The sequence below is a fragment of the Copadichromis virginalis genome, linkage group LG3 (genome assembly GCF_057382275.1).
Source record: "Copadichromis virginalis isolate Kocher_CV1m ecotype Utaka linkage group LG3, C_Virginalis_male_GT1.1, whole genome shotgun sequence".
In the NCBI taxonomy this organism is placed as follows: Eukaryota; Metazoa; Chordata; class Actinopteri; order Cichliformes; family Cichlidae; genus Copadichromis; species Copadichromis virginalis.
Window position 1 is genome coordinate 44,510,629 of NC_140620.1, and position 25,563 is coordinate 44,536,191.

Consider the following 25,563-nt stretch of genomic DNA (forward strand, 5'->3'; position numbering starts at 1 on the left):
TTATTGAAACTCTGTCCATCAATGCAGTGTGACATATAATACCATATATTAATTTGTGCATGTTCACGTTTTCTGCACATAAAGCTGGACATTTATGCTCAATGTATTATCAATGTAATACTTCTGTTTACTTATGTTTTACTTTCCCAGTTTGCCCAGAAATTATCAAAACATCTCGTCTTTCTTGCTGTAATAAATGAGTAAAAATTAGAGCTACAGAGTGTCTGCAAGCTGCACCCTCAGTGTTACTGACTCAGCTTTCAAGCCTAAGTCTTCAGTGTTAACAGAAAAAAACATTTCCAGCATGATAATAAAAAAAGTTAGATATGTATAGCTAGTTTGTAATAAGATGATCAGTATTAATATTATTTGTGCTATCTGCATTATAAACCAGTGGTGTTACAGTTGAATGAAGCAAACACATCAATGGTAAGGCTGATTTATATAATATGGTACCCAACAGGTTTACAGCTGTACATGGAGGGAGAGCCATATGAGATCTACTGTTGTTCTAGAAAAAGAAAGAACACATCAAAGCAGTGTTAACATAAATAATTTACAAGAAAAAGAGTATTACATGAAAAAAAGTAGATCCTTAGGAAGCAGATGCCATCCTTGAACCCTTTCCATACATGCTTACTGTACAGAAACACCTTCACATTTTATGACAATCCACCCAAATAGAAAGAAAATATATTTACAGCTAATCAAATCAGTGGTATGTGAACAGAACATGAAAAAAAAAAAAAAGCAATACTGGCTTTATCAAGAGGAGTAGCTCTACAAATACAAGCTATTTTCAATACTGCAGTAAAATGCCAATATCCACACAAAGACACACAGTATGGAATAACAAAAATGCTAATAGCTTCAGGGAGGTGATTAGAAAAAAAACATTGTATAATATAATTTTGACAAAAACGGCCACTGATTTAAAAACAAAACAAAACAAAGCTTTGCATTATTTATGAAGACTTTCCCAAATTAAACCCAATTGTATATGAACTGGGAAGCAGGAGGGAAAATGTATGGCAGCAACTGATCTTTTTCCCATTAGTTAGAGCCAGGCTAACAAGAGTCACCACGCATAGAATGGAAGTGTTATGCAGAACCATTACCGTATTTTCTGGACTATAAGCCGCTACTTTTTTCCTAGGTTTTGAACCATGAGGCTTATACAAAGGTGTGGCTATTCTGTGGATTTTTCTTCCACCGCTAGGGGCGCTCTCACCGGAATTGGAATCAAAAACAAGACAGACGAAAAATCAATGCAAAGAAGAATACGATACTTTTTCTTTAGCAGACAGAACACGCACAACAAATTACCAACTGGTAATTATTTTCAAATCCTCGCCCCTTCCTCGTGGAAACCACACAAAGAAGTTCATATGAGTTTTAAGTTGAAGGCCATCAATCTTGCTATCCAGGAAGGAAACCGGGCTGCTGCACGCAAGCTTAGCGTCAATGAATCTATGGTGAGACGTTGGAGGAGGCAGCGGGAAGAGCTCATGCAATGCCAAAAGTAGAGAAAAGCTTTCAGAGGACATAAAAGCAGGTGGCCTGAACTTGAATATGTCCTGGAGGACTGGGTGAATACACAGAGAGCAGGTGGCCGAGGTGTACTCACTGTACAGATCCGACTGAAAGCCAAAACAATCGTCCGCGAAATGAATATTGAAGATTTCAAAGCTGGGCTGTCGTGGTGTTTCAGATTTATGAGACGTAAAAACTTGTCCATCAGGGCAGATGGACAACCTGTCCATCATGCATCATGGTGCCAGGATAACCATCTCCAGCTGAACGTTGGCAAGACCAAGGAGCTGGTGGTGGACTTCAGAAGGAGTCAGCACAGAGACTACAAGCCCATTATCATCAATGGAGCTCCAGTGGAAAGGGTGCAGTCCTTCAAATATCTCGGTGTCCACATCTCCTCAGACCTGACATGGGCTGCCCGCATTCAGGTCCAGACCAAAAAGGCTAGGCAGCGCCTGTATCACCTACAACAACTGAGGAAGTTCAGGGTCTCTCCAGAGATCCTCGGGATTTTCTATACAGGCGCTGTGGAGAGCATCGTCACACAGAACATGACATCCTGGTTTGGGAACAGCTGTGTTAAGGACCAAAAAGCTCTTCAGAGAGTGATCCGTACAGCTGAACGCTGCTGCAGGATTGCTCTCACCCACTTCAGGACACCTACACCAGGAGATGCCGGACTAGAACAGCACAGACACTGAAGGACCCGTCCCATCCTGGCAACAAACTGTTCCTACTTCTGAAATCCGGTAGAAGGTTCTGCATCATCTGGGCAAGGACAGAGAGACTCAAGAGGAGCTTCTATCCCCAAGCCATCCGGGCCCTAAACCTGGAGGTACAACAAAGTATTTGCAGCCACTTGACATCAGTGTGAATCGGGCATTTAAAGCTGCACTCCAGGTTGAGTGGGAGACTTGGATGACAAGTGGTGAGAAGCATCCTTTTCTGATGTCTGTCAGTGGATCCTAATACCGGTTATTTTCTTTTGTTTCTGTTCCGTTTTAATCAGCTATGTTGCTGCCGTTAAAAGGCACTGAAAGAATCTGTTCAGGTACATACATGTACATTTACAGTACAAAATCGTTCTGTACATGCAGTAAATATCTAATTTTTCAACATAGATATCTGCGGCTTATATACTGGTGCGCTCTATAATCCAGAAAATACAGTACTTGTGCTACTTTTACACAAAAAATCTTTTTTTTTTTACGCATCAAGCTACTCTGAATTTTGCATCACTCTGAGTAAGACCGGCTGGTAAGCTTTCCTAAATTTGAAACACAGAAAGAGTTATGTGCAACTACATATGGAATTACAGATCACTGAGGAATAAATGTGTGTGAACTCCTTGTGAGAACAAACACTGTTTCCACTTCCTTTCCTGCAAACACCCTACCTTTCTTTTTTACCCACACAAGGGCAAAAACAGCACACAATTAGTGATGGCTTGAGTGAGCTGTAAAGTGCCTTTGCTCTGGGGTATTAGTGAGGCCCCTGACTCAGCCCAGGGTTTGCTCATCCAAATTCTAGAGAGCCTGGAGCTCGAGGAGCAGCGTAATGCCATTTAACGAGATGTTGTTCACAAAAAAACGTTGTGAAATCTCATGACTAAGAGCCAAACCTTTCTAAAGCCAGCTCCATATTCCAGCTCCTTTGTGACTACAGTCTCGATCTAACAAAGTAGACATTGGACGCAATACATTTTTCTGGGATTCTGGGTTTTGTAAACTGGCTGAGGTTGCTTTCAAAGATATCTGTATTCAAAAGATGGAACAGAATAGAGAAGGAATCCCACAGGAAGGCCCACAGAGCCACGTTTCTTGCTAACGTTATAGTCTGATGTTGTAGTTCTGCTGTTGTGAAAAAAAAAAAATCCTGCTGAGATCAACGTTTGAGTGAAGGAAAATTCAATGTGGCGTCCCCTTTCTTCTCAGCTCCAGAGTGTGCAGGCCCTCCTGCCGACCCAGAGCGTGCAACGTGCCGACTTTGTGGGCCATCTCTGTGGCAGTGATGTCAATCTGGGCGTACTTGGTGGAGCTCTTTCCTGTCAGGACACAAAAGTGGGACTTCTTTTAACTCAATCAGTGTACCATTTAATTATTCATCAGTGTTGTGCTGCACACAAAACTAGCTGCACAGAGCAGAAGCTATTAGATGATTAATCTGACAATGGAAATTTTAAAAATTAGCTTGTCATTTTAGAAATATTCCAACGAGTGTATCAGTATCATACAATATCATATCGTACGTTTACCTCACTCACAGAAGCTTTTCATGCGCTTTGCTAAATTCCTGTCCTCTTCTACGATTTTATCTTGTGGTGCGCCCCAAGGTTCATTTTTGGGGCCTGTCTTCTTTGAAGACATCTCATATCATTGTTTGAGATGATGCCCAGTTGTACATGTCATTCAATGTTACCAAATTATTTGTCTTATAAATAACCGGATGGCAGCCAATTGTGTATTTTGTCTCACTTTATTGTTATTATTGTAATTTGTTATTACTTCCGCTGACCAAATTATCTCTGGATCGCATCCTTGGATAGCCCAGAATGCTGCCCTAAGGTTTCTCACCAGTTCCTCTGAAAGGTCCCTTGTGACACTGATTCTGCCCTCTTTAAACTGGCTCACCACAAAGTTCAAAGTTCAATTTCAGATTCTGATTATCACTTTCCAAGCTCTTTGTGGTGCCTCCCTATATTAGTGAATTTCTACATCCATACATAACTGCTAGGTCTCTGATGCAAGTTGATCAATGCTTCTTGGTTGTACCTCAGTCCAAGTCGAGGATAAAAGGAGGTTTTCGCTGCCATGTTGTGGAACTCACTTCCACTAGACTAAAGATCTGTTGACACTGCTGATACCTTTAAAGGGAAGGTGAAGACCCACCTATGCAAACGTGCTTTTATTTGGTTTTATCCTTTTATGCTGTTTTAATGCTCTACTGTCTGACATTGTGAAGCAATTTATACTATTCTTGAAAAGCACTACATAAATAAACTTTACTTTCTTATATCAGTGCTGTGAAAAAACATTTCCCACCTTCTTTATTAATTAGCTTTTTTGCCTTTTTCTCTCACTTAAATGTTACAAATCATCAAATTTTTATATTAAACAAAAATAAACTCTGTGAATATAAAATGTAGTTTTAAATGATGATTTCATTTATAATATTAAGATTATTTCACTCCTACCTGTAGCGACTGATTAGCCTAGCTAAGTCGGAGATAAGCATCTAGCCTAAGGCTTTGGTTTCCCTTCATGAGCCATCAATCATATACAAGTATGCAAGTTCACTTTCCTGATATAAATGGCTGCAAGGTGGCATCAGCAAAGTGTTGTTTATAAATTTTACTCCATAATATTTCTTTTGTTTCCCTTTGGTTTACACATTTGCAGATGTCTTTGGGCATTTTTCATTAATCCCAACATTCTTTTGTCAACAAGATTATGGAAATGAATTGTTAGGGGATATAATCATTTCTTGAACTTGAATCATTAATTGTGGAAGTGACAAAAAACACTCCTAGATCATCTTAAAACATTAATACATACATATATATACACACCGTATTTTCTGGACTCTAAGCCGCTACTTTTTTCCTAGGTTTTGAACCATGAGGCTTATACAAAGGTGTAATTATTATTAATTATTTTCAAATCCTCGCCCCTTCATCGTGGAAACCACACAAAGAAGTTTGTATGAGTTTTAAGTTGAAGGCCATCAATCTTGCTATTCAGGAAGGAAACCGCGCTGCTGCACGCAAGCTTAGCGTGAATCAATCTATGGTGAGACGTTGGAGGCGGCAGCGGGAAGAGCTCATGCAATGCCAAAAGTCGAGAAAAGCTTTCAGAGGACATAAAAGCAGGTGGCCTGAACTTGAAAATGTCCTGGACTTATACATCTTTTTTTTTTTAATACGGCAGATGCGGCTTACAAACAGGTGCGCTCTATTGTCCAGAAAATACGGTATATACACACACACACACACACACACACACACACACACACACACACACACACACACACACACACACCTCTGCCCTCGCTGCCAGTCTGCGTGCTTCAAGAATGAGACAGCGCATCACAACACAAATCATATGCAAATGATTTAGCTGAAGCATTTAACATTCCTGTCATGCACTGTCTTCCATATGCACATTACCATAATGTACAGTGGGGCAAAAAAGTATTTAGTCAGCCACCGATTGTGCAAGTTCCCCCACCTAAAATGATGACAGAGGTCAGTAATTTGCACCAGAGGTACACTTCAACTGTGAGAGACAGAATGTGAAAAAAAAAAATCCATGAATCCACATGGTAGGATTTGTAAAGAATTTATTGGTAAATCAGGGTGGAAAATAAGTATTTGGTCAATAACAAAAGTACAACTCAATACTTTGTAACATAACCTTTGTTGGCAATAACAGAGGTCAAACGTTTACTATAGGTCTTTACCAGGTTTGCACACACAGTAGCTGGTATTTTGGCCCATTCCTCCATGCAGATCTTCTCGAGAGCAGTGATGTTTTGGGGCTGTCGCCGAGCAACACGGACTTTCAACTCCCGCCACAGATTTTCTATGGGGTTGAGGTCTGGAGACTGGCTAGGCCACTCCGGGACTTTCAAATGCTTCTTACGGAGCCACTCCTTTGTTGCCCGGGCGGTGTGTTTTGGATCATTGTCATGTTGGAAGACCCAGCCTCGTTTCATCTTCAAAGTTCTCACTGATGGAAGGAGGTTTTGGCTCAAAATCTCACGATACATGGCCCCATTCATTCTGTCCTTAACACGGATCAGTCGTCCTGTCCCCTTGGCAGAAAAACAGCCCCATAGCATGATGTTTCCACCCCCATGCTTCACAGTAGGTATGGTGTTCTTGGGATGCAACTCAGTATTCTTCTTCTTCCAAACACGACGAGTTGAGTTTATACCAAAAAGTTCTACTTTGGTTTCATCTGACCACATGACATTCTCCCAATCCTCTGCTGTATCATCCATGTGCTCTCTGGCAAACTTCAGACGGGCCTGGACATGCACTGGCTTCAGCAGCGGAACACGTCTGGCACTGCGGGATTTGATTCCCTGCCGTTGTAGTGTGTTACTGATGGTGACCTTTGTTACTTTGGTCCCAGCTCTCTGCAGGTCATTCACCAGGTCCCCCCGTGTGGTTCTGGGATCTTTGCTCACCGTTCTCATGATTATTTTGACCCCACGGGATGAGATCTTGCGTGGAGCCCCAGATCGAGGGAGATTATCAGTGGTCTTGTATGTCTTCCATTTTCTGATGATTGCTCCCACAGTTGATTTATTTAATCACACCAAGCTGCTTGCCTATTGTACATTCACTCTTCCCAGTCTGGTGCAGGTCTATAATACTTTTCCTGGTGTCCTTCGAAAGCTCTTTGGTCTTGGCCATGGCGGAGTTTGGAGTCTGACTGTTTGAGGCTGTGGACAGGTGTCTTTTATACAGATGATGAGTTCAAACAGGTGCCATTCATACAGGTAACGAGTGGGGGACAGAAAAGCTTCTTACAGAAGACGTTACAGGTCTGTGAGAGCCAGAGATTTTCCTTGTTTGAGGTGACCAAATACTTATTTTCCACCCTGATTTACGAATAAATTCTTTACAAATCCTACCATGTGGATTCATGGATTTTTTTTTCACATTCTGTCTCTCACAGTTGAAGTGTACCTCTGGTGCAAATTACTGACCTCTGTCATCATTTTAGGTGGGGGAACTTGCACAATCGGTGGCTGACTAAATACTTTTTTGCCCCACTGTATACCTTGTATGAAAATCATATAAGCAAAATGTCAGAGTTTAAACCCACAACATCAGTCCTCGTGCACCAATATGTGTCTCCTGTTAGAGTCCTGTCGCCTTACAGTGCCAGAATTGAGGACATCAAAACCGGCTCCTCACGACACATAAATAGTCCCTGGAGGAGGGTCCCATTAGGGCCACTGAGTTTACAGCTGTGATCTGAATGCCCTGCGACCCCCTTTCAGTGCCGAAATAGGACACTCCTCCTCCCAGGTGACAGATTAATGAGGCCGCATGCCGGGATATAAACTGTATTGCTGACATTAGACATTAACCTCATGTCAGAGCTCGAGCCACGCTGTTCGTATTCTCGAGGGCAGTGACGCTAGCGGCCAACGTGTCTGTCAATTACGGCTCCGATGACAAGGACTCAGCTGTCTTTTACCAAGATGAGAGGAAATCATCTCAATTGTTTGCGAGCGATTCCAGTAACTCTGAGTAGGTCGAATAGAATTACACATAAATATGTAACTACAATGGCTTTCATCCTTGCGTAACGCTGATACACCAGCTTACTGTAAGTTGGCTCTTGCACAGAACACTTTTGCACATTGAGCAAAAGCAAAAAATACCTCACACTATGAGTATCAGGGCATTACTGAGGTCATTTTGTTTCTTAAATCAAGGAGGTGGTCTCTAAAATTCAACAATTTGCATTTTGGACAGTCCCGGGAAAATCTCACAAATATACAAAGACAATCTGAAGAGAGAATAAAAGGAAACAATGATTTTACAGCTTACTCTCCAAAAACGCAGGACGTGGTTCATCAGACCTGACTAACACCAACTCTAATAGTTCGCCCGCAGCTTCTTTTACTTCCTCTTACGCCAACACGTGCTTGTTCATAGGGGAACTTTGCATTGTTGGATTTCTGTCCATAATGGCATTTGATGAGCTTTAGATGAACATTGTTTTGAATTTGCTCTGCATAAATAAAATGGATCGACTGCAGGATGTGCTGCGCACTCTGGCACTCTGACTCTGTCTGTGGCTACACAGCAATGTGTCCCACGACAAGCTTTATCACAGGCAGCAATCCATGGTGGTAACAGGCACTAAAGACAAACTATAGCTTAGGTTAGTAAGAAAGTTTTACAGGAAATTGGTGCTAAATGAAAACATTGGACAAATGTTACTGCTTACTGGCTGGTGGTGCTATAACATGCAGCCAAAAAAAGAGGTGCATTGAGGTGGACATAAAAATTCAGGATTAGCAGAGTCATTAGGATTCATCTTCTGTGGGTCATGAATGTGATTACAACATTTCTTAGTAGTTTGTTCAAAGGTTAATGGAAGACGTGCGCTGCAGACCGACTGAAAATAACTACACAAGTCTGAGAATTTGTTTCAGTTTGTAATATTTGACAGTTTAACAGCCGGTCTTGAAGACATTTCCTTGTGCCAAAAAAGACAACAGCTCACTTCAATACCCAGCCTATTAAAATTCAAAGATTTATTAATGAGACAAACTTTTTTTGCTCTATACTTAAGCTTACAGCATCATGTGGTGGTTGCAGTGAATTGCCACCGTCTCTTCTTAGATCAGTTCCCTTTAAACCTGCTTTCAATAAGAAATTCTGCACCACCAATCAAAAAGCTCTCTGTAGATTAATGCTCTTATTGGACAAATAAAACACAGTCTTGGTGACATCCTTTAAACTATAATCTTGTAACATGACAATTTTCCAAGTGTCCACCCTGACTGGTCCTCACAGCTGCCGTTTGCAGTTATACGGTATGTATAAATCGAAAGCAGAACATTCATTCCTCAGACACCAACTATCTGGCGTTTATCTCCTTTACTAACCAGAAGATATTCATGCCTCCTTACTCTGAGCTGGCAGATGTGCGGCAGCCGCTTTAGTGCCATGCACAGGATCCTGCAGCTCCAGCTCCATGTAGTTGAGCTGCTTCTTGGACGTGGGGCTAACAGGAATATTCACATACGTCACACCTTCACCGCGAGGTCTTTCAGCAAGCGGAGCCTCTGGGGGGAACACAAACACGGCCCCTGAAAATGCGAGAGTAAATTAAGCTCAGACGGTGTTAGGTTCGTTTCTGTCATGCTTTTTCTTTTTTTAACGTGTGAACACTTGTTTTTAACAAAAATCCCCCACAGAAACTAAAAATAACAAGCAATTTGTCCTGTTGATAATATGCTGTTTTTTTTGCACCTCCAAGCCTTCACTGTCAACCAAAATCTATTAAAAACATAAAAGAACAATGCCACCTGGGTTCAGCACAATGAACACACACTACACGTATTTCTAGATTCACTTGTGTTTTCTAGACAGTTTGTGTTTCTTAACATGATAAATGCTGCCCGAGTGCAACAGCCCATGTTTAGATTTCCTGTCGTGAGGACAGTACCAATCAAGTCTTTCTCAGAACTGATAATAATTATAAGATTAAATTGAACCAGACTTACACTTTGACACTTCTTTGAAACTGGATTTGTTTTTGTCATTATAACCTTAATCAAAAGCTAAACTTACCCTCCAGTCTGAGCAGCTCTCCAGGCTGCAGCCCAGTGTCAATTAGATATATTCAAATACAGACGTCCACAACACAAGTATCAATACGGTTTCCAGCAGTAAAAACAACGGTAGCTATAATGGGATCGGCAGTCGCACAGGAACACAGCGTTTCACGATGAATTGGTTCTCTCCCCGCCCCAGAGACTAATTATGTGAAATTAGCTGATATGCCCCAGAGATAATTTATGGGATACACATTACGTCCTCGAAGCACAGAATGCTTTGAGGAAGTAAAACTCAATATTTCTTTTAATCATCATCAAGCTGTTTTGTCATGCGGCTGTATAGTGTATGAACGTGTCCAGATCAAATATCTGAGGGTTTATGGAGCAAAATCTCATTTTTCTATTAGCAAACGTTCATTAAAACTTGAATAGGAACACCCAAACCTCTTTGATTTTCCTGTCAAACACACATTATTGCCAGATTTTTTGCCTACAGTGGATTGCACATCTAATTAATTGTGCCAGAAAAATTGTTTCAAATCACAAGAAACAGCTCACGGCTTTATCTTCATAAACCTAAAAGCTGAGAAAGGCAGATTTGCAGTCATGTTTTCTGCTGGCTGCAGAAATGATTAGTTCAGCATCTCAGTGATACAGCTTCAGAACAACCACTACATAAAATATGTGCATATTTCAGCTCTGTGACACAAACATATTTTTTTTGTGGTGCCTGGGTATGCATTAATGCAGTGATAGCTGCAACCTTCAAAACCAGAGTACAGTACGCTCAAGGATATCTTGAAATTAGCATAACTTGAATACTTGAATACGTGAATAGAGACCAGTGAAAATCACTTATCCTGAACGGTGATATAAATGTTTGCTGTCACTTTAATTTTGTGCAAATGAGAGTCAAGAAAGCCAAATGAATCTACATGCTTTGTGGTTTTACTACAACAAGTACTGCGGTACTGTTCATAGGAATCATCTAACCCGGTTGATGGGCTTACATGACAGGTACAAAAAGTTGTCTACCAGCACAAAATAGATGAGCCATGGCAGTCACACACTATCAGAGTTTCGATGTATAAATATCTCTTTTGTTCTTTTTAACACATTTGCCCATTTGAATTTGTTGGGACAGGGGCATGATTAGCAACACGGTGTCTGGGAACTAAGGGAAAGAATTACTATAATGCTGAAATATAAACATTTTCACAGACTCACCTATGCTTTCTTTGTCAAATTCATTGTTTCATAATGCACCAAATCCGATCTAAAGGTCTGGACTTCGGATACATCCAATTTTCAGACACCTTCACTTTGAAGTTTTCTGGTAAACATGCAGAATGTTGTTTGGCATCGCAGGCAAGACTTTTCCCTGATAATCAAATCATCTGCATGGCAGCATATGTTGCTCCAAAAGCTGTGTCTATTTTTCAACATATTGTTAGTGGTGCCTCCAAACATGTTACTCATGCTATGTGCATTAATGACCCTTTATACCATCACAGATGCTGGCTTTTTAACTGCGTGCTGACAGCAAGCCAGATGTTGCCTCTCATCTTTAGCGGTCCATAATTTAAAAAAAGAAAAGGAAAAAAAAAATTCACATTTTGAGACCCGAAGACTGTTTTCCAACTGAACTCAGAGCGTGGAAGGAAGGACTCTAATCTAGCCTCAATCACAGAGCACGAGGGGTCACTGAATGTTTGATGAGCATGCAAGTGATGCAAGTCGTACACTACGGCCTGCAGTGACCACATAACTAGAGTGCAGTTCAAGTAGCTGCAATTCAAGTCTTTAATAAACCCAACAGAGCTGACACAGGACCTGAGAGATGCATCTGGGCCTTCAGGTTATCCATCGACTGCTCACTGAAGCTTCATCAGAAATGGTTTAAGTGGAAGCGTTGCTGTCAAGAAGCCACTCTTAAAGAAGGGAAACAGGAAGAAAGTGGAGTGGGCCTTATGGAGTGATGAAACTAAAGCTGAAATGTTTTTGTTCAAACCATCCGTGTGCATGGAGAAGTTCAGGAGATAGAGACAACAGTGAGTATCTATAGCCATTTACAAAACATGGCGAATACTGTGTCATGGTTCGAGGCTGTATTTCTGCCAGTGGTGTTGGATCATGATAAGGCAATTCCATCAACTTGTGAAAGTTGGAACAGGGCCTGCAGGCTCATTACTGCTTCCAAAAAGAAAAAAGTCAGCAGCATAATGTGGTTGTTTCTGTCCTGGATGCAGTTTTCGACGTTGCACACAAAGACCATTTATCTCGTCTTTGTTCATATCCACGTTCTAGACTGTGTCGCCATTTCCTTCCTCTGACACGAGAACTGAAAACAGTTCATCGTTGCAAGAGTGCAAGAAAGTGGGATCAACTGGCAGGCAGACTAACAATCCCAAGGAATTGGAAGACTGGGAACAGGAACCAGTTTACAATTCCCATCCCTATTGTTCATGAATATCTTTTTTTATCTGCTGATTTTTTAAATGCAATGCAAAACTGATCAAATGATTAACTAATTATTTAATACTATAGTTTTATAGTTTCACTTTATTTTCAGCACTATTAAAAAAAATATGAAAAAACACACAGTCTTGTATTCATTATGTACAAAGTGGAGTCCAAACAGTAAATCATATATAATTTCTTTGAAATTATTTTAGGGAAAAACAATATCTGTTTTTATATTAATATCTGACCCCCCAAAAAAAGAGTGAATTGTTGAAAAACGCACCAATGCAAATACATTTTTCCCTGATTTACCCTCAAGGATCATAGTTGAGCTACAATACACAAACAGAGCCTGTGTTATCTTTTTCAAGTATAATGTCAACAAAAAAATGTTTCATCATTAACTAAAAAGAAAACAAAAAGAATTCAAAAAGCCCAGACCCTTACAGACGTAGCAAAACAACGCACTGTTCCTAACAATGCAAACACTGCTGATCTGAGCCTGTGAACATTTATCTATCTTTCTTTGAGTCCGTTGCTGTGTGTGCATTGATGTTTAAAGATTAAAGAGTAGATCTGGATCACAGAAAATATTTATTTTTTTTGTTTTTTTATCTTCCGTCATTATTTGTCAATCAAAGCAACACAAAGCAGCTTGGTTGAGGCATTTCACAACTACAAACAGAAACATTAATCAGAGTGTGGACTCTGTAGTAGAACGTCTATAACCGTCTTATAGTAAATAAAACAATAGATGTTGGCGCATATATAATACCTACAGGATTATATATGCGCCAACATGGATTCATATTTCTCTTGTTGCAATTACCCTGTCACAGATAGTGCGTTACCATTGGCATACAGATTGTATAGAACAACATTTGGGAAAAAAGATTTCACCTGCTATTGACTCTTCCTAAATGGTAGTAGGCAGTGGCCATTACCCGCAGCTCAGAAGCATCAACCCCAGGGGACACTCTTACAATCAGTGAGAAGCCATTAGACGCCAGCAAAGTCTCAGTGGGTACAGCCTTTGGCAAAGTCTAACCTAATTGATCAGACACCAACCAGCCCTTGCAGGAGAGTGTGGTGCTTTATAATGGCTTCCATTACAACAGTGGATTTGCCCACAGCTCTAAGGCTGGGGGACGCCTCGATAATACACTTTGCAAAACCTCCAGGGGAGAAGTTAGAGGCAATACCTGACAGAGTTTAGTGACCCCCAGCTTAAAAAGTCAAGTGCTTTCGGATGGAAAACACAGTTCAGATAATAACTGTGTATTCAGGGTGTGTGGGTTTTGCACCTTTCCCACATTATTGTTGCAGAAGGACACTAAGCTGTGGTATGTACACAAAAAGGATTACAAAGACCTGTAAACCTCCCACAATGTACAATTTATGGCAACGTATGCATGTGGAAACCTTTGGGAATGGGAAAGCAAAATGCCCTAGTGTAGGTGTTTGTTTTTCTTTGACTAGAACACCTTACCATTTCACTCCCGCTCCAGTTTCAGCTTTAAATGAGACCTTCACCAGGACAACAACATCCACTTTTTGATGTGATAAACTTGTGTAAAAAGTTGAAGAGGCGGGTGCGTGAAATTAAAATAGTTTTTGAGAGCAAGACTACATCACAGATGTGCACGAGCCACAAAGACGGTCCGTAGGTTTGGTTTATGATACGGCGTGTTCCGGTGGTGCGGCCGTGAAGTGCAGTAGTGGTTGGTGCTAGTTTTAGTACATTGGATAGAGGTTTGACGGTGGTTTGTGGCGTCAGTCGAGTTTTAAGGGCTGCGGTCATAATACAAAGTAAAATTTTAAGTACATAGAGCAACACCTGGTTTATGATGTCAGGTATAACTTCGGGGATGCAAGCATCACTTTTATGATGCGACTTTGCCCCGTTGTGGCGGTCATAAGCGCAGAGAAAGGGGTATTTTGGTCTATGGTGCAGTGTGCTTTAAGAAGATCTAATAGTTGAGCTCAGAGGTTTCTGTGCAAATTTCTGCTGATGAGAGGCGCTCTCTGTGTGTCACACTGATGGTGTAACGCGCTGTGTGTGTAAGGCGCGCTCTGGCCGTGGGTGAGGCGCGCTCTGAGTGTGCTTTTTGTGTGTGTGAAGTCTGAACACAGTGACAGTGACGGTTGATGTGTTTGATTAGGAGGACATTAGAGCAAATACACATTTTAGGATCAAAGGTTGATGCCTAGTGTACCTGTGGAACATTTTGCCCTAGGAGTGGCGACCCTCCTGTCCGTGGACGCGTGGCCAGGACCGGCGTCGTCCGGGTGCCGAGGTGGTGACTTGGGGAGGTGAGGGCCCCCGCATAGCTACGGAAATAACACTGGAACGGCCGTGTAATCACGGGTTCACATTTATTCCGGACTAGAACAAGACACATTTTGCGAACAAAGGTTGAGTCTAGATTAGTAAAGAAATATAAAAAGGTTGAATTCCTCGTTTCAGTGGTTGAAATTGTTGTGTGCCTGTCCCCTGACGAGTGTGAAATTAAAATAAAGAGGGAATTTGGAGCCACATAGAGATAGACGGGCATAATTGGGTGTATTACTCTGTGGTGTAATAAAAATAAAAAGGAGAGATAGTAAGAGGTGTGCAGTGGAGAATTATGGAGGAGTACAGAGAGGAATGTGTTGGGAGACTGGCGTACAGTTTACGCTGTCAAGGTAGGCGTGTTGCCTGCTTATCTGTTTAACAGTGATGAAAATTAAATTAAATAAATCTCTTAGTGTGTTAATACAGGAAGCTGCGGACCTGGACCAACTGCCCCCACAAGCACAGCGGCCGAAGCAAAATTATAGGTAATGGGAACCACACCCAGCACGAATCAGCAGCTGTGAAAAAGACAGCAGCGAGGAGAGAATTAGAGGAGAAATTAAGAGAAGTTTTAACACATAAAATTGGGGCCAACGGACTTGTGGAGGTTGGGAAGGCGTCCGGAGCATCACAACAAAAAGGTGAAACAAAAACACACACAAGCAGAGAAATCTGAGAGAAAGGCTCTTTTTAAGGTAACGCCTAGTTTGAGAAAAGATAAAATTAACCTGCTTTTATACAAATGCACATACACGCAATGAAGAAACAGCTTACACTCATGAACACGTGAAGATTTTCCAGCAAGGTTAAAGAAAAATTAACATACTTAAATGATGAAGTCTATACATTACTGACAAAGAAACCCTCTGGGTTGCAGGACAACAATTTAACTAAAAAAAAAAAAAAAAAAAAAAGGAACACTGGTCTAACCAACCAGCCAAGACGCAACAAATTTAGTGGTAAAAAGAGTCAAATTGTGACATGTTTTCTGTTGATTGATTAATAAAAGTGATTACTGAATGAAAGAAAATTCCTTTTTTGGGTTTTTAAACATGATCTTAAGAATTTTAATATGTACTTGTGTTGTCCTGTCAACTTGGTGGGTTAGGAGTTGATTATATCGGGAGAGAAAAAACAAAAAAAAAGGGGGAGAGAAGGCTGACACAGGGCCTGGTCCCGGTGTGTCTCCCCTCTGAATAACACAGCCAACACAACATCATTTTCCTGTTCGTTTGTTTTTGTTTTGTTTTGTTTTTGTTTTTTCTATACATATTTAATTACAGGCTGCTTTGCCGGCCCTGAAAGCCGAGGCTGACTGGACTCCTGCTCTCCCCCATACGTGACACTGACCAAATGCTGCAACAGCTGGACCCACAACAACGACCTGAGAATGTCAACAGACCTGCAGGAATGTGATCTCATGCAGCCGAGACGGAGAGCACTAAACCTAAGGCCCGTTTCACTACACGGGGGAAAATTCCCAGACTGCGTCAGCTGACAGAGCTGTAAAGAGACGCCCGCCAAGCCCGAATGAAAAGTAAGGCCGAGCGAAAGAATGCTGACCTTGATAACTTTGCATTCACACTGTGCAGGACAGTGATGGACCAACACGGATGATCGGGTGGCGAAAAAGGGCGTGACCGAGACAAGAGGAGTAACTGAGGACAGAAGGCACCTCAGAATGGACAAAAACACAGAAGAAGATGCAGGTTTCACCTGCGGTGAACATCGACACTGGAGAAAGGACTGCCCCAATTGGGGTCAGAACCAGGACGGACTGAATTTTGAGCAGCAGCAGCAGCAGCAATGGTCGCAAACAAACTGAAAAGGAGGGGGGCAGGACCCCAGGGCATGCTTCAGGCCGTGGTTTACCCAGAACACCAGAACAGGAAAGTGATGAACACAAACACCCACACAAACACACACATCTACATGCACTGACTCAGAATGAAGAGAAACACACACACACACACACACACACACACACACACGTCTCCAAACACACAGATTCAGAATGAAGTGAAATACACACATGAACACGTGCACTCGTTGAGTGAGTGAGAAATGACACACACACACACACATATACACACACACACATATACACACACACACACACACACACACACACATTGGAATGCTGATTCACTGAGAAGTGATCCACATACACACACACACACACACACACACACACACACACACACGCTGATGCAATGAAGAATGCTTTGCTTATGCTGATATGCAAAATGCTGCACACAAACATCCCAATGCATAATTTTTATGAGGAGCCATTGATTACTTAGAATGTGTTATATGTCACCTAGAAGGCATTTATGTAGATTTTAGGAATAAGCTCTAAAACGGTTTGGTTATGAAAACAATGTCTGTGCGTGATGTCTGTTTATGGCTCAAGGCCTTGACTGAATTCTTTGCTGTGCTTCACACAGCCCTGATGAGGAACAGTGGCACAGAGTGAAAATGATGAAGTAATAGTGTAAGTTTAGGTTGGAGTACGGCATTTTCTGTGATTGAGATTAATTCAAGGAGGAACAAAAGGTGTTACGGCACCTGAGGTTCTCATTCCCACACAATATTGTCCCGGCAGGAAGCAAAATGTTCCTGTGAATTTCTGGTTGATTGTTTGGTTTTGTTTAGCGCTAGTTTGATGTTATCAGTGAGCTTTGGCTTGTGTTCTTTCTCGTAAGCGAGAGAGGGATAGTTTTATGCTTGGACATGTCTGCAACGGGCCCTAGTTTGTGTTATTTTAGTAGTATTTTGTTGGTTATGTCTGTTTTCGTTTTTGTTACAGTGCACTGAGATAAGAAAATCTGAGAGGTGTGATCCACCGGTGGTGATATGTTGATATTTTGTGAGTTTATGATTTAACAATCAGCTCTTTAAACCAGGCCTGAAAGATTGAAATTTAAAGCGCTATGAAATATTCTTACAAAAACAGTTGCAAAGTGTGCTTCTCCATGATTGTAATTGGCTTGGGAGAAATTCACTTATAGGGAACACTGAGAAGTTCTGAGTCTAAAAGGATTGCACCGAGTCAATCCGGCCCAAAAAACAACAAGGAATTGTTTTCCTTTAAAATGATGACGTCATCTTGCTGGTGATGGATGCTCGAATAGGTTGCGCGTGAGACTCCATTATCAGCAACATCTGGTATGAATGTGTATGGAGGTATGCATGTGAATGGACTGTGATGGACTGACGACTAAAAGCTTTGACTGACTTGATACTGAGACAATGACTGCACCCACTTTAGGATTAGTAAATGCCAATAAACAATTCACCCAGCCGACAAGAGAAGGGTGGATGCTTCGCTTTGTTTTGTTTTGTTTTTTCAGGAGCAGGAGGATAAGAGAGACTGGAGGAGGAGACTCTAGCTTCACATAAGTATGAACTGCAGACTTAACACTGTGGTTGCTAATTTTGAGTTACTGATGTTTGCATCAAGAAAACTGTGCTATATTAGCTGTGTTTTGATTAAGGTATCATGTTATATTATTGGGAATGCCAAATGCTACAGTGGAGATAACTATTGATATCACTCATGACTGGAATATGTTACTATTAACCACAGCAGGCCACTGTAAAAAAGTCAATTAAATTTTATAGAGGAAAATCGCCAAAATTTAACAATACCTATGAATGACTGGCCACATTCAGAATAGAGATATGCAATAATAAACATTGGTCCACGTGATTTAGGTTCTCACTTGAAATAGTAAGTTATTAAATGTAGAATATAATCGACAGGGACATTTGATAGGATGTGGTACTGAAAAAGAACAAGAGCAAAGTAAATAAAGAAAATATTGTGTTTAGTTTGGATAAATTCAAATTAAAATGTACCATTACACTCAGAGGATCAATATGGAATAAAACATATGCAAAATTTGTAGGAAGTACATGACTGATAACTGTTCTGTCCTGAGCGTTTGTTTCTAGAGCACCCACTTGACCACACCAACAGTTTCTCGCCACCGAGGAGGGGTACTTGCAAAAAGAATAAAATAAAAATCTGAGTTTAACAAAACATTCTAAATGTAAATATCAAGCTTACCTTTCTTTTTCCATGAAATGTGCTTGTGGGCACGCCAGCCATTTTGAAAAGGTGGGCAAAACAATTGGCAAGGCCACACCCCCACACGTGTGATATAATTTTAAAGGTACTGTTGCCCTCTCTAAGAAACATCAGGACTTAGAGGAGTGGCAAGTAGAGTATGCGAGCTACAAGCAAAAACTAAAATGTGTACTACAGTGTGCAAAAATGAAATACTGGGTCATCAGGGGGACATGAGGGACATTTATAAAACTAAAAGTCCCACTAACCTTAAAGTGCACTTGAAAAGCTCACACAAGAAGGTTAACCTAGCTTACCTAGAAGACCTCATCAGGGGGAGCACACTCCCCCTCCTTGAAGAGCTCACCCACTCAACCCGCATCCCCAGAAAACAGCTAACCCCAGATAAGGCAGCGTGATGTATCCCGAGACAACAGGACTGGGACATCTAAATAAAGGTGTGAAACAATCGCCTTCAAAAGGTTATCAATTCACTTCAACCAAAATTAGGACCACACGGTGCGGCAAGAGTTAATAGTTATTAGTCTCAACACCCAAGGATAACCAGAAGAGCATGACTGATATGATGGAACTGGGATTTTGTTACACTTAATTTTTGCAAAACACAAATAAAACTAAATTGAAACTAAGGATTTTCAGAAAATAAAAACTAAACTAAACTAGCAAACAATTGGTAAAAACTGATTAAAACTGATGAAAATTGCAAAACTATTACAACCCTGGTCCAGACTAAGATGGTGTTGGACATCTTCAGGGCAGAAAAGGGTTGGTGTGACCAAGGTGTGGTTTGGCTTGTTGTATGTACATTTCAAAATGTTACAGCTCTGGATGGACCAGTTACCAGGGCATGGAAGGATGACAGACTTTATTACATGAGGAGAAGGGACATTTTCGGGATCGAAGATCCTCAGGGATGACAAGGCTGGAGCAACGGTACTCGAGAGAAGAATTTCTGATACTTTCTGAGATATGATGTCACCAACCTTCTCTTTTAATTGTCTAGCTCCAATGAATTGACACATGGGAGTGTGTCAAAAAGGGGGAAGTTGAGTCCGAACATCAAACAATGGTTTTATGAACATCTTATGACGTTATTTCTGTGTTTAATAATTTAGCTATGGTAAAACTTAAGCTTATAATGTGTTAGACTTAGAAAGGGTTCACTAATTTTTGATTTCTTTTACACACACATAGATTATGATTAGAATAGGTCCTGAACATAATATTTTAAACCAAATTTGAATCATTAGAACAACAATGGATAACAATATTAGATTATCAAGGCTAGGGAGAGAGGTGTTTTGGTTTTCTGTCTCTTGCAGAGAAAGGAAGAGACACCAGACGGGGACACGGAGATGTGAGGACCCTTCACAGCAGAGACAGATGTAGGGACAGCCGAGACAGCAACTGGGGTCAAGTGTCATGACGTTTGGGCTCCTGGAGAAGATGGATCCCACAAACACAGCAATAACCATGAAGGGGTTGGCGAAAACCAGGAACACCAGACCAACGAGGTTCGAGAGGCTCTTGGCAAAAAGGGGGACACGCCGGTGAACCCAAAACACACAGATCCTTGTTTGAAATCGGGGCAGAATAATCCCCAGAACTGTGCAATGACTAAAGGGTGGTCTAACCCCGGAGGTCGAAGAAAGAAGCTGAGAATCACCCAACTGGAAGACACTGGTAGCTGCAGCAATAAAAATAAAGGTTAAAAGCTCCTTAGACAGAGGTTCTAGTCTAAGTACATTTGAAAGGTATAAGGTGGAATTAAAATGGGAGTGGAAAACTGGAGCACCAAAATAAAGCTGTGGGAGAATTGGGGAGTGATGGGAGAGTCATCTGTAACTGCTGTTATGGTTGTAAATCTAACTTTGCTTGCATCTGAACTGCGTGAACACAGAGGTCATCCCACATATGGTCCACCCGTTAAAGGGGGACAGAGGGCCTCAGGACCAAGAAGAACTGGACCTTGCGACCCTGGAGTGCATGTTGTAAGTGATCTCTTTCAGAGATCAAAAGGGGGAATTATTAGATTATTCTGTTATTATATGTTACCTTATATATGTAATCAAAGTAGTTGAATTAGAATACTGCTGTAGATCACATTATACCCTTTAATATAGAGTGTGTGAGCTGTATGTAGTGTAGTTCTCATTATACTTTTGAGTTAACAGAACATATTCACATATTAGTTCATTAGATAAATGTGCATCACTCTGTATCCTTGATCTGCTGGGAATGTGTTACACTGTTTTCTTGACATGCTTAATTGTTGAATCATGGAGAGAGGGTTGTAAGCAGGAGACTCTGTGTCTAAAGACAGGGGAGATAGATAGACCACATTCCACACCCCCACCTTACAGAAAGCAGAGAAACAACTGCCGAGGTCATAACTTAGGCGCTGTAACAGAGAAAAAATGTGATGTTTTGGCTTTTACGACTAGCTGGGGGCCACTAGAGACTATAAAAAGCTGAGCAACCCGTCACCATTTTGAGACATGTGCCTGACCCTCTGGTAGCATCTCTCCCGTCCGGACGTTGTAATGCTCTGACTGTTGAATTGTATGGAAATAAATGATTGTTGATTGAGCATTGATACACCGAGTATTGTCCCTCCTTCAGCCCAAAGATTCAAAGAATTGGGAGATTTCAACAGTACATAAGGAGCTGTGCCTAAACAAATGCCCGGAAACCTCAATGAATTAAAGCAACATTATAAAGAAGATTCAAGTAATTCAAGGGTTCAAACTGCTTACTTTGGTGTCATGCTGTTGGCAGGTTTTTGATTACGATGCCTCTTCCGCTGAACTTGGAAAGAAGCCCCTGCCTGTAAGCTAAAAGCTTTAGCATAAAATGGTGTATTTGTATTAATTCCCACCTGAGACTTGGTGGTATTCATTTTAATATCAATGAGATACTCTCTTCATGTCAGCACCAGTGTGATTATTTTGGTGGGAAACAAAGAGTAGGAGATAAGTTCAATAAACAGTAAAATTTGAATAATTAAAGACAACATAATGGCTATGGGCTGGTTCTACAAATATCATTTCAGAAATGGATTAGCAGTGTGAAGCCTAAACTGTCCTGAGGTGCAATTCACACCTCTCCAAGCCGACCACTTAGTGTGTAACATGTAATGACCAACACAGCAGCATCTAAAACGCCACGGGCAAAGCCAGTGTTTGTTTAGCTGCGTTCTGATACAGTGACGCACTCATGATGCAAGCATGTGTGTGTCCGCTTGCATTTTTCATCACATAGAGCTATGATTTATTGCAAAGTCTGGAATGCCTCAAACCTGATATTTTATTTATTTGACCTGTGTGCATTGCTTTAATATGAAAAGTTCTTAAATCATATGACAGTTTTTCTGTAGCTTATCTTCCACTAAGCCCACATACCTTAGCTGCTGGACTTAGCCACATCCGGTCTACCCCCCATTAGGGCTGAACGATTATGGAAAATAATCTAATTGCGATTTTTTGCCCCAATATTGCGATTGCGATGCGATATGCGATTATTTTTTAAGGTCTTTGTCTTCTGTATTATTAAACAAAGACAAGCAATACATCATATAGTATGGCCAATACTATATTACATTAATTTTAAACTGTTCTTTCCTGGAAGACAGACCTCTGTTATGATGACATGAGGTGATGCATGAATTGATGACTGACATTTTTATTTAACTTCTTCAATCACAACAGTATATTTGAACATACACAATAGTTTATTTTTAGCTTACAAACATCTGAGCATAAAGTGCTGACAAGGAACCCTGGTGTAAACATTAAAATGAAAGTCAGTACAATGTGCAGATTGCAGAAATATACATAAAAAAAATCAGTGGCTTTACCACACTCAGTTTTTCGACATCTGTGAACTACTAGACAGTCATTCAATTAAAAAATAATATTAAATAAATAAAACTAATAAATAAAAAATACACACATCTTACTGATCTCTGCAGTCAGTAACATTACACATAAAGTGCAAACATAATAGCAATTGTATAAACACACACACAAACACGCCTTTAAAATTTAAAGGCGTGAAATTGGACGGTCTAGTTCTGATTAGCGTCACCGCTGTCTCGGTGGAGTTTAATAAACTCGGCCGTCTGCTTCTTGCTATCTAAAATATAACCAGACACTGGCGTAAATTCTCGACTGTCTCATACTTCTGTTTAATAAGTTTTCTGTTCGACGTTTAGTCAGCTGTGTGAAAACCAAGGAGGAACCCACCCGGGGGATTAATAAAGTTTTATTTTATCTAATCTAATAACTTTAATCTCAGCCAAACCGATTTACTCACGAACAAACAAAACACTGAAAAAAGCCCAACAATAACATTTTTAGGTTGTCTAAGTGACTTATATATTACGTTTAACCCGAGCAGCGAAACTCCGCGGTGATCTGAAAATGATGTGCCGGGAGTTGTGCCGTTCTCGGCCGCATCAGTAACCCTCGAGCTCCCGGCTAGCTGTCGAGCTGGTGGGTAGCAGACGCCTCTGAAAACGTCGAAGCACTTTTGCAAATATGGGATATCTTGATAAACCGAGCAGATATTTGATGTTTACACAACTACTTTCTCGCCTGAAAATATGTTAAAAGTTTATTTTGTGACCCAGAAAGATTAGTATGAGTAATTTTAAAACTTAGTAGCGGCCGCCATTGTTGGAAACTGGAGTTTGGCTGGGCCGCGCTATGAATTCTGGGATATGGTAGTAATTTGGACAGCCTTCGGCGCGTCGCTGTGACGTAATCGGTCTACAAATGCGGCCTCAGGAGGATGCAGCCCATGAATTTGGACATGTCCAGAGTATAATCGCAGCCTTTGCGGTTAGAAAATTGCACTTGATCATGTCGCGATATTATCGCAAATGCGATATATCGTTCAGCCCTACCCCCCATCCATTAAGTGTCCGCTGAAGCGGGATGATGGGAAAGATGACGAGGGAGTCGTGAGTCGTGTGTAGGTACGTGAAAATGACTGATGGGTTTGGTGCCACACTGCGACAGCTGCAGGGACTTTGTAGAGCAGGTGTGTGTTTGACTGAGGGCATGTTTCTGGGTGTGGGATGCTTAAGTGGCCAAACGTCCCCTGACAACTGTCCTCTCGCCTCATATCAGGGGAGGCAGCCCGTCACACATCACTGCACTCTCTGGTTACACATCTGTGAGTTTTCTCAGCACACAATGGGCCTTTACGTAACTCGAGTTTATGGCTTTGGATAAAAAGCCAATGAAGACATAAAAAAAAAAAAACCAAATAGCAAAGACTGTGACTCATGCCGTTGTCTGTTTTGCATGCGATTTATCTGTCTAACCATAGATGGGGTAAATTAATGCCATTTTAAATTACACCTCTGTTTAGCCCTAATTTGTCCCTTTGTGTATTCATTCCCACATTGGAAAGAAAGAAAAGGACACAAAAAAATGGGAAAAGAAAAACAGCCAAATGCTGAAATTAACCTCGGGTAAACATCACATTAATTTAATATTAATTTGTTGTTTGGACCTCGAGCTTTACGGTTCCTTTTAAACGAATAAAAACTGTAGCGCTTGCATAGCATTTCTTTAATTAGTATCAACTTAACAAAAAGGGAACTGCTTTGGAAAGTTTTACAAATTTCTTAGAACTTTTTCCTTTAAAAGCAGGTCATTAGTAAAATGTAAAAAAGTTCAAAGAGTGAATACTCTCTCATATCCTTTTACTACTTCACATTATCTACAAGAGAAGTGTGTCTGGAAGTTTTGCCACACAGTAGCCATCGTATTTATTTGTGCAGTTATTTCACCTATCTGAATAAATAGGAGGTTCGCCTTTAATTTCAGTGGTAATCAGGCCAGGATCAGGAACAGAACCAACTAGTCATGGAGTCAGTCACTTCCTTTAAGTCCTGTTTTAATGCATATGTATTTACTGACTGACTGACTGACTGACTGATTGATTGATTGATTGATTGATTGATTGATTGATTGATTGATACTATAGCTACATATCTCGCTCTTATTTCCTCAATACTCAAATTTCTAACATTTTCAGTTTATTGGTCTTCAGTGTTTCTTTTATCATTGCCAATTGTTTGTTTTATGTTCGTTTTTGTACACATTTTGTAAAGTCTTATATAAATAAAATACATTCATGTTTTAAAAAGTTTAAATTATCAGTGTGTATAGAGGAGGTCAGCTGAGTGGAACCCTGTAAAATACAGTGGAGGCTCTGTCCTGGTTTCAGCCAGTGGTGTAGGGATTATGTCAAAATTGATGAAATTATGAACAGAAAAAGTAACATCAGACTTTTATCATCCATGCAATAGCATCAGGAAAGGCTTCATTTTTTAGTATAACAATGATCTCAAGCACACTGCCAATGCAGTAAAAGATAGACAGACCTGGATAGAAAAACTCATAATCAGAAACCATCAGTCATCGATTGTAGCATCATCATAACAGAGAACAGAACAAAAGGTCCAAAGAAGAACTCTGAATGTCCTTCAAGAAGCCTGGAGAACTATTCCTGAACACTACTTAAAGAAATTACAAGAAAGGTGTTCATTCCAAACACTGACATTGATCTTTACACATTTAAAAAATGATTGCTGCACCTATTCCCTATTTTACTTGCAAAAAGCAAAGAAGTGCAGGGAGTTTTGCACCATACTGTAAAATAGCATTTCTATAATTTTATTATATTAGTATTCGTGTAAAATATTATTTAGTAAACGAATTCTAATAAGTTCATTGTTTAGGTGAATGACTGTTTCTAATGTAATACTTTCTCCAGGGGTGTTTCTTATTATGGAGATTTCCCAGAATCCTCTCTC

General features: G+C 40.6%; 1 protein-coding gene across 2 annotated transcripts in view; it reads right to left on the bottom strand.

Annotated features, from left to right (window-relative positions):
* Window positions 1-423: 423 nt before the first annotated feature.
* LOC146714949 (protein Dok-7-like) overlaps window positions 424-25,563 on the bottom strand; it is a 66,237-nt gene continuing 41,097 nt past the window's right edge. For both annotated transcript variants that reach the window (XM_085451307.1, XM_085451308.1), the window contains 2 exons: window positions 9,193-9,372; window positions 424-3,577 (listed from right to left, as the gene is read on the bottom strand). In XM_085451307.1, the coding sequence (XP_085307433.1) occupies window positions 3,441-3,577; window positions 9,193-9,372 (317 nt within the window). In that variant the 3' untranslated portion in view covers window positions 424-3,440. The remainder of the gene's footprint in view (window positions 3,578-9,192; window positions 9,373-25,563) is intronic.